The following is an 18749-nucleotide window of genomic DNA, read 5'->3' on the forward strand; positions in this document are numbered from 1 at the left end:
ATAAAATGTATTTTTAATTATGCCAAAGTTACTAAATATTAGTATTTAAATAATAAATTGAAACTATTTTATTTTCTACCTTAGCAAGAAAAAGTGCCCCACAATGCATTTTCACACATACAAACACACTCAAGTAGTGCAATGGGCTTGCCTGGCCTTTGGAAGCAATTTAGGGTTCAGTATTTTTGTTCAGGGAGGAGCTGGGCCTCACTCTAGGTTGGTACCCTGCTATTAGTGGGAAATGAGTAATACACTCTCAAGAGTGAAACAAATGTTTGTCTCGAATCAAACTGCAACATAATATAAAATCAATTATTATTCAAATCAGGACATAATTGATCAACGAATTTGGTGCAAAATTTCCATACTTTACAGTTTCTGTACAAAGGCACTCAATAAAATTGGTTGGTATTTAAAAAGCATTGAGTTTCCATAGTAACTAGTACCATACAATAGTTCCGATCCTTGACCAAAAGAGATACTTTGTATTGTCCGGTCACTGTTTACTGTACTGTAGCTTTGCCCCTGAATAGACTTGGATGAACTGACTTTGTATTTTACCCAACCATCCTGAGACTTACACTATACCTGGAGTCCTACCTGGAGACACACGCACTAACAGAGAGACTTACATTTTCACAAGGAAGTAGGCCAGCGCAAAGACAGACGCACACACAAACACACAGCGGGCATTTCATACACACTATTCCAGCTGACCCAGCCTGCCTTGTGATGCTTTAAAAGAACAATACAAAGGTTGATGGAAGGGACTGCCCTCCACCAATGACAGCTCTGTGTTCATGTACAGACACACACACACACACACACACACACACACACACACACACACACACACACTGACTGAGCTCTGAGCGCTGTATCACTGTCCCTGGTTGCCTATCGATTAGTCATGCCTGGCTGCTGTCATGTGCAGGAGTCCAGGGAAGCCCCTAATTGGCTAGTCCAGGAAAGAAAGAGGGGGAGAGTTGGAGAGAGAGAGAGAGAGAGAGAGAGAGAGAGAGAGAGAGAGAGAGAGGGGGTCAGACACTGAGAGAGAGAGGCAGCATAGAAAGATGAGAGAGGCTGAGAAAGAGATGTGTCCTGATATCAAATCATGATAACAGAAAGATAAAAGAAAGACAACAAAGAACATTGAACTCTTTCTAAGCTTTATTCCTTCTGGATGGAAAGAATAAATACGAATCTTAAAGCAAAAGGAACTCAAACATAGGAATCTATTCTTTGTGAACTACTGTTTTACTGTCTCTACTTTTTTTTTGGAATATATTAATCGAACTGCATCGTCTACAGAGCTACCAACACTTCAGATACAAAGTCGGAGTGCACAACAACATTGGAGGATAACATGAGTGAAAGTGAATGGGAAAGACAAATCTTCCATCGGAGCATATGAAAGCGTGGCATCCTGAGAAAAAGCTGGACTGAAAGGAAATTCTGAAATTTTACTACTGACCCTGAAACCCTGAGGGATGGTAAGAGGCTCAATGTTCTCCTAAGGGGAGAAAGCTGAGAAGAGGAGTGATAAATATTCCACTAAAGGAGGATGCTTTGCTTTTCAGGAGTAACTGATGCTTTAATCCATAAAGAAGTAGAAATGGAAACAATGCCTACAAAGGAGTATTTTAGTTTTCTGATATTCCAGTGATTTTAGACACATATATACAGCGGAGAGAGAAAGGAAAGGCAGGAATATCAACTTTGTACTGGACACAGAGGAGGATTGGTTGTGCTGGAGAGGCATGACCTACATTATTCAGACACAAGGGATATTGAGGAGCTACTCCCTTTTGTCATCTCTGTAAAGAAGATGATGTGGTGAGAGTGACAGAAAAAGATAAAGATCTCTTTGTGACTTTTTTATATATCTCTGTAGCTATGACCACTTATTTCCACAGCCATGAGTTCTGTTGTAGCCCCAAGAAGCCCAGCAGTGGCTCCACTAAGGGCAAATCTGGCAAGGGGAAGGCCAAATCAGGGAAGAGCCACTCTAACTCGAAGCATAACCAGAATTTACTGCAAATACAGATGCCAAATCACCAGCTGCAACCTTTACCGCTGCACTCACCAAATCAGCATCCCCATTCGCCGAAACATGGCTGCCATTCGCCAAAATTTCTGCTTCCCTCTCCCTCTCCCAGCTACTATCACATAGCACCACCGTCTCCAAGTCATCAGCTAGCTCCGCCATCGCCAACTTACAACCTAGCTCCACAATCACCAAATCATCTACTGCACTCGCCAAGCCACCACCAGCTTCACCTTTCACCGAGTCATCAGCAGCTACAGCATCATTCTCCGAACCAGCATCACTACCATCCACCGGCCTCGCCAAGTCACCTGCTTTCTTCACAATCGACACATCAAATCCACCACCAGCAACAGCAGCAGATGCAGCTCCATTCACCTAGTCACCACTCGTTGTTCCAGCAGTACCAACACCACCACCACCACTGCGCTCCTCCTCTTCCTCACGCTTCTCAGTCGCTGTCCATCCACCCTTTTCAGCCACAGCTACCCCTGTGTTCAGGGCTGGGCGGATATGGGTGGAACACACTGCCAACCAACCTGGCCACCATGGGTTTCAGAGGAAAGTTTCCCAACCTGAGGGACAGTGTGAAGAAGAGTCCCACAAAGAGCAAAGCCAAGGGCAAGGCTGGAGGCAGGCCGTGGCCCAATGACACATATATCTGGACCGCACACTCAATGGCAACGCCCCCACACGTGCCGCTCATACAACACTTTCCACAAATACAGGCCCATGTACAGGTAGGGAGGTTTGATGGGTGGAAAGTAGACTGATGGGTCCAGTAAATAGTGTTAAGCCACTGATCTGAGCAGAGGACAACATATATGCATTTGATTTGCATCTGATACTAAAGGAGATTCCACAATGTTACAGAACTCCTGTTGCAGTAATAAGTCATGTAATTGGACTAAAACTTTAAAAGCGTACACTGTTAGCAGCACAAAATACGTATATATTATAAAACCACAGCATTTTGCTTATACACCTTTATCATTCATTAAAGGTGATGCCTCAGCCAGTTCAGTCAAACTATGTTTCCTTATAAACAATAATGGAACAACGGTAAATTACTGCAGACTTGCAGTAATTTTTTTTTAAACAATTCATCCTGTACTATCATAACATCTGACAAGGACTTAAATTACAAAAGTAGTGGAAAGAATAACATTATCGAGAAACGTCATACAAGTTATGTAGCCAAATTGATTGCATATTCCATTAATGTTCAAAGTAGGCTACTCCTGGAATCAATACTTGTCAAGATATATTAGACGCTAAAGGAATGACAGGACAAAAAGAGCAGGGAAGAACAGTATCCATCAAACACACATCAACACCATGTGATGAGACGTCTACATACAGTAGTACGCTGGCTGCTGTAAGCAAACCCTTAGTGTACTTATTACTTGTATTATTATTATTACTTTTTTACGTATTAACTGCTTTGTTAACACAAACCTGCACTCTGAGCTGTCTGCCGAATTGCATTATATATCCATAGTGTGTGCAGGTTGTGACACTCACTTTTTTCAGGGTTGCTAAAAGTAAATCTGAAAAATGCAGAAAAATAACAGACCAAGCAGATTGTTCTTAAATGAGAGATTGCAATAACTCACAAAATAACAGGACAGGAAGTGTGTATTGTATAAACTGTACTATAGTGAGCTAGGATAATAATCCAGCATGACAGCTGCCTGTTAGTAGCTGTTGGTTGGGTAGTTATTGTGCTGTACATTTGCTCTGGGCACAGAGATCAGAGATAGCAGGTAGTGATAGTCTGATTAGCGTGATTAGCATCGCTGTTCTGATTTGATTAGAGTTGCGCTCCACCTCATTAGCTCATTAGTCAAATAGAGTTTCATTAGGAAGACAGAGTGGGCAGTAATATTAGAGTATGAGTATGGAGTATGGAGTATGGAGTATTATTATTATTATTATTACATTAGTACGTGTGAATGTGTGCATCATTCCTTGGCTCTCAATATGAATGAAATCTAAAGTGGCAGAGTTTTTACTGTTAAGTCAGGTCCGATGTTAGAGAAACAAAGCTTTGAATTAAGTCTTTAAAAATTGTGCAACACTCGTCATTCTGCCCACTTTGGTTCGGGACTTTTCCTGTTTGGACTTTGTACATTTGTATGTTCCCGCATGTATGAGTTTGTACATGGCATAATCAGTCGGGTCAGAGAAGTGAAGCCAATGCGGAAGTGCCTTAAACCTGCATTCTAATCTAATTTACAGCAGGGGGCGATTCCCCCAGTTCCGTTTCTATAAAAGTCCTTGGGAAAATGACCTTACTTATTACCTCAGGAAACATTCTCATATTGAGTTTATGGTCTCAATCGCTAGTTTCAAGTCATCTTCATTACAGCAGGATGTTCATTTTTTAAATTTTGGTCCCATTTATTTTAAAATAGACAATAAAACAGGGGATGCTTTACGGGATGTGGCTACATGCTGACCTGTCAATCATGAGGCTTAGCAATGCTAACCATGGCACTGTGTACATTAAATCAGACGTGAACTTGTTTTCATCTTGAACTTTTTTTTATTATTATTATTATTTTTGGGGCATTTTCAGGCCTTTCTTGACAGGACAGCTAAAGAAATGAAAGGGGAGAGAGACAGGGAATGACATGCAGCAAAGGGCCACAGGTCAGAGTCAAACCCGGGCCCGCTGCGTCAAGGAGTCTATATATGAACGCCCGGATAGCTCAGTTGGTAGAGCAGGCGCCCATATATAGAGGTTTACTCCTCGACGTTTTCATCTTGAACTTTGACCCACTCACTGTGTGTTTTCACTTCATCAAAGTTAATTGAGACATTTTGGTCGCCCAGAAATGCCTTATTCAGTGTTCTGCTCACCAAGCTAGCTAGCTACCGCTAGCGTTAGCTGGTAACTTGAGGGAATGTTTGCCGATTTTCTGTTCTGCCGTACATGCAGATGAATGGTGGCAGTAGCCGGAGGTCCGTGTTACCATCCGGTAAACCTCCGCTGGATGACTCGCTTCAGATGGGGTGAAAACCGCGTTATCCTCCCCAATCGCTTGTCAAAAATTGTCACATCTGGTTGCCAAAAAACAATATGGCGACGACCGTATCTACAAACTCAAGGCTTCAAAACGGCAGTCTGCAAACCAGTGGGTGACGTCACGGATGCTACATCCACTAATTGTATCTCTTTGGGCGTAATATGGCACATTGCACCGATTGATTATTGAACAAGCTGCTGCTGGGCATCATTTTGATATTTTTAGATTCTTGATTTCTGTTGATCCAATCCCAATTCATCTGCTAATTGCAAATTGAATTATTATGATGATGGTGTAGAAGCTGAACCTAGCACGCATACACACACACACACAGACACACACACACACACACACACACACACACACACACACACACACACGCACACGCACACACACACACCAACTTAAAAATCTTGAGAACCATCCTGCAAAGCATGAGAAATCTGACGAAAGCACTTGTCTCTCTCGTTGCCTGATGAGACAAACCAGAGATAGTCTGGTTCTCTTTCTAAGCTGTGTGGTGCCGGACTGAACCAGGCCATAATGCCATGATAACACAGCTGGTGTAACAACAATTATGTAACAACTAACTGGATATGGATGGCGAGTGTGTATTAGTGTATTTGTGTGTGAGTGCTTTGTTTTAGAGCTGCAACTAACGATTATTTTAATAATCGATTAATCTGTCGATTTTTTCGATTAATCAATGAATCGGATTAAAAAAAAGCATTAATTTACATGAACTCAATACATACATACTTATTGTTTTAGTTAATAGTTGTGTAAAAGTAAGTAACCCAAATAGCAGATACAGACAGACAGAAAGACAGACAGACAGACACACACACACACACACTTATTCATTAAATTATTACCATCATTGTAGTAAGTGCAAGTTAAGTTCGTTTATACACCACACACTATTATAGTATTTGTCAACAATAACTGATATGGGACAAAGCACATAATATACATAACAGATTGAAAAATGAATGGGCCAAAAAAGGCGAGTGAATAAAACCGTGTCTTTAGTCTTGCAAAGTATACCACCCCTGCTTTATTACAGTTATTACCGAGCTAACGCTAGCTTGTCATGCTAGTCTGCTGGATAACGAGTAAACAGCAGCACCAGAAGAGCTACTGGAGGGACGGTACGTTCCTCACTTCAGAACGGAACAGAAGTAGGATAGTGTAGGGACTTTACCCTGCTGTTGAACTCCCTTCCTCCTCATCAAGGACTCCAACATGTTTACGTTTTAGGTGCAGACTCATCACCGTGGTGCCGAGTGTTTCAGAACAACGTTACGGGTCTCTCCGGTCTCTCTCCGTATTTCCTCTACCCTATGGAGCTAAATCGGGGCCAAATGTTTTGTTCATTCGAAAAAAATATATATAGTTGAAAAAATAAAGCTTGAAATTGAAAATTTAAGTTTTGGTCAAAACTTGGAAAAAATAAAACCATGTATTTGAACTAAAAATAAGTGTACCAATTTTTCTTTCAGTTTGAATAAAATATAGATTCAATTCTGGAATTATTTTGAATAAATTATAAATTTTCATTTTTCACTTTTATATTTGTTTTCAGTTCCACATTTCATGTTTTCAGATTCAAAAGTAATTTTTACGGCTTCAAATCTTTTTTTTTTTTTTACGGCTTTAAATCTTTTTTTTTTTTCGGTTTCAGATCTGTTTTTCACTTTCAGATATTTTTTTTTTTTTCGGTTTGAGACTTTTGGCCCTGATTTGGCGTGGGGCGTGGCTTCAACTCAGAGGGGCGTGGCATTATGGTGACAGCCTATCAAAGAAGGCAGAAGACTCCTCTTTCATGTTGACTTCAGGAAATGGTGTTACTGTGAGAACTATGACTGAATGCTTTCTATCCACTATATACACATGTGATTTTTACTTAAACTGATGCCAGTGACAAAGTTCCATTTAAAAAATGTTTTGGACAACAAATGGTACCAATTACATTATAAGAGCAATAAACTGTGCCAGATTGTGCAGTTCAGCAGGAACAATGACTTCTCCCACTTCCATGTATGACTTATAGCACCACAGTATTCACTGGCACCAGCCCACAGGTAGGACATGTGAAAGATATTAGCATTTTTGAATAGATACTTTGCGACGTTATCCCTCAGTGGCATTTTTTTGTGATTAACACATAAAAGGAAAATAGGTGGACAGCTGGACAAAGCTGGCAATCAAGCATCGCTAGCACTAAAGTTAGCATTAACTAACGTTAGCTTCACACTAGCTGGTGTTTTTACACTAATTTCAGTGTCCAGCTCAAGTTTTTTTTTACTTTAACGTGTATTGGTCTTTGTTAACCTCGGTTTGTCAGAATGACCATAACTTGACACTGGCTGCAGTGAAGAAGGTCTCCTTTTATAGAGTAGACAAATATGACTTTACATTAATGCTCTGACCTGATAAATTACGTTTTTACACTATAACGTTACATGTAACAGCATGACCAGGACAAGTTATGTTGTTTAAACTAACCATGAAAAGGTAACACTAGCAATGTTAGTTATCTATAATGTTTTACATTTATAAGGCTGTACGGCTGCAGGCAGCCACTGTCGAGTTATGGTCATTCTGGCAAACAGAGGTTAACAAAGACCACTACACGTTAAAGTCAAAAACTTGAGCTGGACACTAAAATTGGTGTAAAAACACCAGCTAGTGTGAAGCTAACGTTAGTTAATGCTAACTTTTGTGCTAGCGATGCTTCATTTCCAGCTGTCCACCTATTTTCCCTTTATGTGTTAATGACAAAAAAAAATGCCACTGCGGGATAATGTCCCAAAGTATCTATTCAAAAAGGCTAATATCTTTCACATGTCTTACCTGTGGGCTGCGCCAGCAGGTTGCCTTGGCGGAGCGGACGCTATGCTGACTGCCGAGTGAATACTGTGGTGCTACATTCAATGTCATACATGGAAGTGGGAGAAGTCATTGTTCCTGCCGAACTGCACAATCAGTTTATTGCTCTTATAGTGTAATTGGTACCATGTGTTGTCCAATACAATTTTTTAAATGGAACTTTGTCACTTGCATCAGTTTATTAAGTAAACATCACATGTATATAGTGGATAGAAAGCATTCAGTCATAGTTCTCACAGTAACACCATTTCCTGAAGTCAACATGACAGAGGAGTCTTCTGCCTTCGTTGTTAGGCTGTCACCATAATACCACGCCCCTCTGAGTTGAAGCCACCCCCACGCAAAATCAGGGCCAAAAGTCTGAAACCAAAAAAATTATCTGAAAGTGAAAACAGATCTGAAAACGAAAAAAAAAAGATTTGAAACTGAAAAAAAAAGATTTGAAGGCGTAAAAAATAAGTTTTGAATCTGAAAACATGAAATGTGGAACTGAAAACAAATATTAAAGTGAAAAATGAAAATTTATAATTTATTCAAAATAATTCCAGAATTTAATCTATATTTCATTCAAACTGAAAGAAAAATTGGTACACTTATTTTAAGTTTGAATACATGGTTTTATTTTTTCCAAGTTTTGACCAAAACTTAAATTTTCAATTTCAAGCTTTATTTTTTCAACTATATATATTTTTTTCAAATGAACAAAACATTTGGCCCTGATTTAGCTCCATACTACCCCCGCTCTGCTCTTTTTTCCTTTTCTTTCGCTCCGCTGCTCCGCGCGCTCAACTCAATTTTTTTTTTATCTCCGCGACTAGGTTGCCTAATAGTTGCGCGACACAACGAATCGATAATTAAAGGTCCAAAATGTAATATTTGTACTGTAATAAATCCAAAAATGACACCAGTGCCTCATCAGATATTAAGGAAACATGTTAAACTGAAATACTATCTTTTCTGACAACAATGCTAATGTCAGTATTTTTTCTTTTTGAAATTTACATTCCGTGACGGAATTTATGTTTATGTTTTGATCTGTGTGTTGTTATCAACGGCCCAGTTTGACAGGCAGGCCGGGTTGCCAGATATACCTGTAAAAACGTAAACCCAGCGCGCTACAGCTGTAACGGTAGTACAGCCATGAAAGCAGCAAACAAAAAATCAACGGAGATAGATTCTACATGAGATAAAAAAAAGAAAACAGCATGTTTCTAACAGTTGCGTGACCAGAGACGTAACAACCCCCTGGTAAATATTGGAGATGTATTTGAAAGATGGAGACAGCTTAGATCCCAAAAGGACGCAGAGTTGGCTTATTTCCTCCTGAACAGGTAAGCATTAGCTTCAGGCTAATTTATCACAGCTACTAGGGACGGGCATTTTTTTGTCATTTCAACATTTGTGTTCTCACATTGAATTATATAGCTAGAGTACCCAAGTTGGTTACTCGGAAAAACAATTGAGACATAGCCAGTAAAGTGATCCCGACTGGTCCTGGCTAACGCCGCCATGCTAACCCTGCTAACGTTACCGGAGGAAGCAGCCCATGGCTGTTTACAACATGTAGTTCAGCGGCTGGAGCCGACAACGGTGAGTTATTTTAAGCCACGAGAGGGGGGCTGTAAATCGGAAAGAGAGGACTGTGAGTTTGCAGTGTGTTTAGCGATTGTTGCCGTAATTCTAAGCCAATGAAGTGTGTTCTGTCGGCAAGGTAGTGGTATTTTTAGCGTTTCATATTGTAATTCTAAGCCGAGGAAGTGTGCCTGACTGGCGTGTGGAGAGGACAGTGAAGTTGTTGTGTTTTTAGCGGTTCATACTGTCATTTTAAGCCGAAAAAGTGTCTGTCAGTTGGTTACAGAGCTCCGCGTGAGCACGGGCTTTTATGACTGTCAATATAGCCAGCATCTACCGTTAGCTACTCCGCTGTGCTGTGGAGTAATGTCTGGCTATGTGAGAGAAAAGCGTCTAGCAATATTGTTGTGAATGCTGCGGTCTCAGCCTGGCAACCCCCGTGAACTTTGAGTCTGGGCAAGAGGGGGCGGGGGAAACGACTCTCCAGTATTTTGAATTGGTAGTGCAGTAACTATTTTAACAGCTGGCTGCCAGTATTACATAAAATATTACATATTGCACCTTTAAATTCGTTGCCAACTTTTTTAGTAATCGAATTTTATCGATTTTATCGATTCGTTGTTGCAGCCCTACTTTGTTTATGTTTGCACGTTTGTTCTTTTGGCCTTTCCATGTAACACAACCTCATCCCCACACACTCATATTGATGTTACATAACTGTGCAGTCTGACATGGCATGTCAATGGAATCACCAGCTGACAGGCTGACTGGATTTGTTGCTCTGTGAATGACCACACACACACACACACACACACACACACACACACACATAAGTGGACAATGGTGAATGAGTCATGTAAAGTTTAGGCGAGGCAATGGACTGTTAGTGACAGACAAGTTAACCTTAGGGCAGGTAGTTGCTTGGGTAAAGTCACCATGAAGGTATTTTAGGTTACATTAGCATCAGCTGAGATGACTGCAGTCAGATGAAGCATTTTCATCCACCTCTTCAACTAAAGTGTCTGCTTGTGACTCAACATCACAGGCCATTGCATGGAGTGAACATGAGTTTTGAGCAGTGATTTTTCCCCTTCAGGTTGCTTCATTTTATAGGATGTATAGAGGCATAAGGTGATGAAAATATCCAGTATATGATAAGAAAAAGAAACATTTAGATACAAGTTAATCATCAATCTTTAATCACCGTATGACCCCACACATTTATCTGGGTGGTATTGATAGGTCCTAACGTGACCTTGTAAAATGTTGCTTTCAAATATATTTTGGTTGACTTTTTTTCTTCTTCTTTTGATATTCATTACAATTATAAAACAACAGTCAAATTATGTCTAAACTCTAAAGGGCAAAGAGTCTGGGATCTGCATTCTGTAATCAGTGGTGGAATCTAACTCAGTACATTTACTCAAGTTCTGTAATACATTGCATTTTTTAAGTACTTTTCTGCAACTATATACTTCTACTCCTCTACATTCAAGTGGGAAATATTTTACTTTTTACTACACTACATTTATTTGAAAGCTGTAATCACTAGTAACTTTTTATTTATAAATTAAATTATGACTTTATAACATGTGACGCATTCAACTAGTTATTTCCTGGGCAATTTAATGTTTCTCACAGTTTATGCAGCAATTAAAATTATCCAGTAATGTAATATATATAATGATATAACCCTGTCAATGACCATTCTGCTGCATAATGAGTACTTTTCTTTTTTATACTTAAATACATTTTGTTGATGTTACTTCTGTACTTTTATCTAAGCAAGATTTTGAATTCAGGACTTAAGATCTACCACCACAAGCTCTCATAGCTGAAAAGATTTTGTGCAGCTCAATGGCACCATTGAGCTTAAAGGTTAAAGACTCTGTAAACAAATGAGCATGTACAGTAGTATTGTAATGTTTCATAGAGTCAGGTGGTGTAGACTTCAGAGTATGTGTGATAATTGCGTCTTTACCCACCACTTGTAACTCTCTCTTTCAGCCATTCATTTACATCAACGCACATGCACACACCCGCATGCACACGCACATGCACACACACACACACACACACACACACACACACACACACACACACACACACACACACACAAATATCCCAGCAGCTGCAATTGTCATCAAAACCCTTACTGTCTCCTCACCCCCACCACCTCCTTTCATTCTTTCTCTGAATCTCCTTCCGCTCGTGTTAATCTTTTTCACTCATGTCTGTGTTTTCAGGGGGTGGGGGTGTGTGTGTGTGTGTGTGTGTGTGTGTGTGTGTGTGTGTGTGTGTGTGTGTGTTTTTGGTGGTGGTGGTGGTGGGGTTGTGTGCATCTGTCTGCACCCTCTGCTGCTCATCTCCTCATTGCTGTTGTTAAGCAGGCAGATTTGACTCCTCCCACCATTTGTACTGTATAATCCCTTTTCCCCCCCCTCGCTCTCTCTTTCTGTTCCCGTGTGGGATCAAGCATCCTGTCAGCTTGACTGACAGACAGTTTGACATGTGGTGTGAGAGAGAGAAGATAAAGGAGTGGGGAGGGAGGTGGAGATTAGTGTAGTGGGATGGATGCTATTGCTGCACTGTTGCACATTGACGCCGTTAAGTGATGTCAGGGTGCACTGTCCATTAGGTTGGCTACCTTGTTTGATTGATTGTTTGGTTAGCTAGTTCGTTTGTGAACTGTTTTGGCTGCAGAAGAAGAGCTGGAGCTTCAGATTGTCTTACATTGACTGGCTTGCTCTTTGGTGGTCTGTTGGAGAAGACTAGAGCTGCAGACGCTGGACTGGCGAGAACTAAATACTTTCTGGGGAGAAAGTGAGAGGAGACAAGAGGAAAAAGTGGAGACAGGTGGCAAAAGGGGTGAAACGATAAGATGGGGGCTGGTGCTCACCTTGCAAATACAAGGAGAAAAAGACACCTTGTGGCTATTTATTAGCTAGTGTGAGGTTTGCCATTTGCTGGGCTTGCGTAGGAAGCAAGAGGAAAGATAATGTCAATCATCTGCTGCTGCTCTAACCCTGATCTTTCCAGACCTGGACTCTAGAAGGAGGCCAGGGAGAAAGAGGAGCTTAGAGAAGAAAAAGGGGGATGGAGAGAATGAGGTAGACAGCACATGGGGGAGAAGGGGAGTTCAATATTGCATTTTGGATTTATATAAATGGATCTGGGATGTTGATTTATTTAGGAATCTAAATGCGGTTGACATACAATCCTACAGGTTATCAAAGTACAATGTAAAAGTACAGGGTTTGTAGTGCACTACTTAATTTCTACAGTAAGAGTACTTTATGGCAAAGTCACAGAGCTTCATAAAACGTTATAGTGTGGTTTACAGTGTAGTACGTTTAGCATTGTCCAATATAAGGGCTGTGCAGTATGTCATGCGGTGTATGCTGTCGCTCCGTGGTGGTAATCTGTAGCAGATGTACTCAACATGCCGTACCAAAACATGAGACGAGTAAGTCATTATCACAGATCTATGTATATGTGTCATTCTTAAAGTTTCATATTGACCATCATCAGCGATCTTGGGGAAATACAGTATGTCTTTGGTTTTGTGATAATAACCTTCAAACTAGAAGTGTTTAATCACGTTGCTGTTCTCTCTTGCAGGCCAACCCCCCTCCAGTGGTGGTCAACACAGACAGCGTCGACACCCCGCCATATGTGAGTAATGGTTCAAATATATTGTCAGTGAAATTTCAATCCCAACTGTGTACTTTGCGCCCTGCTGGTACTTTAACGTCTCGGTGGCCAATTCTGGATTTCATATGATATGATGAGTTTTTTAAAGCTATAGTGTGTAGTTTCTGTCGTCCCCACGAGGAATTCTAAGTAATGACAAAACTGTCGGCGCGTCCACACGATACAAGCCTTCCGTGATTGCGCAGCACCTCCACCCCTCCTCCACACAGTTGCTAGTAGCCAAGGAGGTCACGGAGGATTAAAAAAACCAGGATGGACTCTTCAGAAGAAGTAATTATCTTGACTCGAGTTTCTGCGTGCGAAAGTTGCCGGATGACACAATCTTCTGAATGTAGCAATACTGAGAAACAGAGAGAGTTGTGTGGAGCTGATAGTCTTAATTAGCTTTGTAGCAACTCATTTGCCAATGGCTTGAATGTAACAGATGTTCATTAATATCAAAAAGTTACGCAATAGAGCTTTAAGAAAAGGCAAATAAGGTTAACTCACACACATTCAAGATTTTACAAGAAATTACATATCAGTGGTTGTCTTTGGACCATTGACTTTTGCATTTTGAGCGTCGGTGGCCGGAGCTGGTCTCCTGTTCGTAGAATAGGTGCATATGGAGATTGTAACATGAAACATGGAGATTTCGTTATCCAGCAACTTCAAGTTGAGCACACTCCATTCCCATTACAGGAAAGGACTGTTTAAGGTGACCTACGCTTCTCTGTCGAGGGTTGGTTGTTATAATGTACATTGTAGATGCCTCCTGTGTAGGATGTTTTTTGTAATTTATTAATTTATTTGACCTGACCTTTGGGAAAAGGTTTTTTACTCGAAATAGCACTGCCAAATCACACAAATATCTTTATTTCTAGCATTACTACAATGGAGACATTACTTTGCCTTTTGTTTAACCTGCTCCATGTTGTCAATACTTACAAACGCTACGGTCAGTGGAAGCATATGGGAGAAAAATCAACCAGCCCATTCAGACCAATCACAGGTCTTGTGTTTTCTATATTACTCTGATGTGTAGTTACATTTTTAAGGATGAGCTTCAAGCATGCACCAAGCCCAGGCAAGAACTCGATGCAGAAGCATTTATTACATTTTATTGTTGCCACTGTTGATCAAATCTGTAGGGTTATATTTCTAATCAAACTTACATGGGACATTCTAGTAGTAGCTTCAATAATTGTAGAACTTTGTAAATATTTACATTAAATAATTTTCTCTGTAAAAAAGATAAGAGCCATAAAATGTCATATCAAGTCTTGTTTACCTGTGTAAAGACTTGCAGCACTTTTTGGAGCTTCTACTAGAAATGTTTCAGTAATTTCAATATGTCTTCCTAATAAAGATGTGCAATAGTGATAGGAGCGTTGGATTTAGAAAGAAAGCTCAGTCCAGAATCAGATGGATCCGGATGTCATTTCACTGGTAGCCAGCTGCCACAGAGAATCAGTGTCTGTTGTTGTTAGATACGTTTATTATATAATTCCTCTGGAATTACTCCCTGCTGAATTGCCTGAAATATAACACACAAAGAGAGCAAAAAGGAATTATTTCTTTTAATATGTAGCTGATATGACCTACTGTGCCTATAAGAAGTAGAAGCTATAACTTTGATAATCAGTTAATTTCATAATTTCTTATTTATATAAACAGGAAATATAAACAATGTATTTCAAGGATTGGAACCTCCACCTTTAAGAATAGCAGTAAACTATTATTGTGCTAACTTTTTACAGAATAAAATGATATTTTATGTTTATAGTAAATCCATGTTGACTTTAACTAGGTGCCCATCCAGTCTGAATATTCTCTCTGTTTGAAACGACAGAAATTCAAAATCTAAACTAATCTGACTGCACAGGGACACAGATTACAGCCAAGGAGATTACATGGGACATTGGGATGTCACTGTGTGTGTGTGTGTGTGTGTGTGTGTGTGTGTGTGTGTGTGTGTGTGTGTGTGTGTGTGTGTGCGCGCGCGTGCGTGCGTGCGCGCGCGCGTGCGTGCGTGCGTGTCTGAATGCAGCAGCTATAACAGGAACAACAAACTCATCTGCCAGTATAAACGGACTGGAACGCAGAATATTTAATAGTCTGCTCTGATTGGATTTAATTCCGTGTGCTGTTCATTCAGTCAGGAAATCTAGATGTTAATATGTTTTATAGTACAGGCAGTCCTGGCTGAGCAGTGTGATTGGCTCATGGGTATTTCAGCAGGGATGTTCTTAAATATGACATCAGAGGTACATCATCGTTAAGTACGCATTACCACTTTAATCTCTGGGATTCATGCGTCAATCATAAATAATCAAATGTCTGATTTTACTTTTCTGTAATTCCAATATTTGTTGCAGTTTGTGTTACTTGATAAATGAATCATACCCTCACATTTTGTATTACATTTGTAAAAGAAAGATAATCTGAATGGTGATAGGTTTTCATAGATGGCACAGAATATTCAATACACATGCATGTAGCACAGAGACAGTGACAAATTTGATAAAGCTGTGATAAACATGAATGTTCAATCCAACATGACAGGGCGATGTACCTGCAAATAGCAACAGACAGACAAATACAAGAGCATATACATTATGAATGTTAAAAGCTTTACTGTAAAACCTAATGAGCATTCTTATTGTCCATTACGGGAAAACAGCTTTCAGTATTAACTCCTAATTGACACACTTCCCTTTTCTTCCTCTTCCTCTTCCTTTCCGACAGGTCAATGGAACAGAAGCAGACTATGAGTATGAGGAAATCACGCTGGAGCGGGTAAAGATTTGCACACAATGAAAGCACACCACTGGACATGCACATTAACTCCCCCCCCCCTCTCCCCAGGGACTGTAACTCTGTCTGTTCGGACTGACCCTTATCCATAATCACACTAAAAACATCATCAGTAAGGTCAAGAGCAGAAATCATGTTGACTGCCTTTCTATTTAAAATGTAACCTGTGCTGAGACAAAAACAAACAAAGGCCGAGAAGGTGTCAAAGGTTGAAGATGTTTCTTTGGAGAGATAAGAACACGTTAAGATAGCTGTTGCTAGCACAGTCATTTTTTAAACAGGCCATTTGTATAGATTAGAGTGAGCTGACACATCATTTAGCCCTCTTGAGATTTTATACTTTTAAAAATTCTGACTCAAGTTCTGAGTCAACAAAAAAAGTTAGTTGAGATAACATTATTATAATAAGTGAAACAAGAGCTCAAGCTCCTTTTGGCAACTATGACCAAAGGTAAAGGTAAAAGTATCAAGTCACCCAATATATTTCAATCAGCCAATGCAACATCTTGCAAAGCCTGAAATGACTTTGTTCATTTTCTTTATCAATCGATATTAAACAATAGCTTGTTACTAGACCTCACTTACTGCAAGCTGCAAAATAAAGACACTGTTTGGATTGTAAGTGATTCTCCTTCCTATTTTAAAGTGTACAGTACAAATAGTGTAATTACACTTAAATAACGGTGTAGTTGAGGCTAAATCCAGCAAACTTTCTTTGAGTTTTCTTTTTTTTTTCAGAACATTTCAACACCATTATAATCTGCCAAACATTTTAAAAGTAAAATAAAGATATACATAATCATGAGCAGTATGGCATTGAAGTAAGTTAAGTGATGCACTTTATACTCCTACTTCACTACTTTTCAGAGTGAAATAGTGTACGTTTTACTCCACTACATTTATTTGACACATAGTTACTAGTTACGTTTGATAACATCAAAATGTTCTTACAGTACATGAATTTGTTAGTAATTAAAACAGAATAATGTAATATTCTATAATATTATAACACTGTGAAAAGAGCCTACATAATGAGTACTTTTACTTTCGATACTTTAAGTGCATTTTGCTGACAATACTTGTGTACTTTTACTTAAGTAGCACTTTGAGTACAGGACTTTTACTTGTAATGTAGTATTTTTAGACAGTATAGTATTATAGTATTTCTACTTCTACTTAAGTAAAGGATCTCAGTACTTCTCCCCCACTGTCAAAAAAGTTACTTTCTCATCTTCTATGTTCACTATTTTTTTTAAAAGTCTTGTTTTTTAATTACACATCAAATAAAATCATTTGAATCCAAAAGAAGAAAAAATATATACTGTACATTTAAAAAAAACAGAAAAGTCATTGTCATTGTTCTCCTCGCCTTCATCTCACCATTCTGCTTATCTTTTACTCCGTCCTACCATCGGTCCGGCTCTCTTGACCCTATTTCCACGTCCGTCCATCCCTACTTTCTTTTTCCTGATCCTGGTCCTCCTTCTCTCTCATTATATTTTCCTTATTCTCACCCGAGGCTCTCTCTCCGTCTCTCTCTCTCTCTCTTTCTCTCTCTCACTCTCACTCCATTCTCCAATGACCTGGTTCTGTCTGCTTGACTGATCTGCTTTAAAGACACTATGGACTTACACGCAAATGCAGGCGCAGACATTACACTGGCTTTAAACCCACTGACAAACCATGAAAGAGTATGCACAAAGTAAAGGGTGTCTTCAGGTAATGTCTTAAATTGACAGAGGCGATCTATTATCTATTATCTGGAGAGCTGTATTACTGTACATTTTGTTTGTTCAGGTGATAAACTAGTTTTGTAAGAAGTGAACATTGGGGAGATATTAGATGTAGTTTTGCAATGTCATTTAGTTGTAGTATATATATATATATATATATATATATATATATATATTGCTTTTTATCGTTATCCCAATATCAACTTGCATAATAAACACATCGCTAAAGGCTGCGACATATCGGGAATGACACTTAGAGTTTTTTGAGTAAGTTGAAAGAGTATCAGTAGAAAAGTACACTATAAAATGTAACTGTTTTTTCGGTTTTTCAAATTCAACAAGCAATTTGATGTATTTTGGCAGAATACTGAAAGCAGCAGAAAGGCAGAACTGATCACACTTTAATATCTGTTTATTTATCGCAAGTAATATTATCGCAATATTCTACAACATTATCGCATATTTTCCTCAAATCGTGCAGCCCTACCATTTAGATAAGTACAGTATTTAATAAATGCTTCTTGGTGATTTTGGCAACTGGAAGAGTTATTCCAGTGTGGTAATCTACTTCTTATATAAACTACTGAGGGGTTTCTAGGTGACGTTTCTATTATACTGTTTATTTATTACGTAAAAGCATCTAAAAATATGAGTAGGTCTGGATGGAGAGATGATGATGTCATGGCAGGGCAGTAACAGTAACTTTGTCATTTATCTCTGATCATCAAAGCTTCTGTACCAACATGTATGTTCAGATGGTGTTTCTTTTTCTCATTAAAACACTCTCTGTGTTTGTGTGCATGTGTAGGGAAACTCAGGTCTGGGGTTCAGTATCGCAGGGGGGACTGATAACCCTCACATTGGAGAAGACCCCTCTATCTTCATCACCAAGATTATACCTGGAGGGGCCGCCGCCCAAAATGGACGACTCAGGTACACACAACATTACCTCATTGTTGTTCT

At 39.4% G+C, this 18749-nt stretch overlaps 1 protein-coding gene across 2 annotated transcripts in view; it reads left to right on the forward strand.

The window, feature by feature from the left end:
- The window catches only part of LOC114561748 (disks large homolog 1), a 125024-nt gene that overhangs the window by 53716 nt on the left and 52559 nt on the right, over window positions 1–18749 (forward strand). For both annotated transcript variants that reach the window (XM_028587833.1, XM_028587834.1), the window contains exons 5-7: window positions 13165–13218; window positions 15985–16035; window positions 18595–18719. In XM_028587833.1, the coding sequence (XP_028443634.1) occupies window positions 13165–13218; window positions 15985–16035; window positions 18595–18719 (230 nt within the window). The remainder of the gene's footprint in view (window positions 1–13164; window positions 13219–15984; window positions 16036–18594; window positions 18720–18749) is intronic.

Source organism: Perca flavescens, chromosome 9 (genome assembly GCF_004354835.1).
Source record: "Perca flavescens isolate YP-PL-M2 chromosome 9, PFLA_1.0, whole genome shotgun sequence".
Classification (NCBI taxonomy): Eukaryota; Metazoa; Chordata; class Actinopteri; order Perciformes; family Percidae; genus Perca; species Perca flavescens.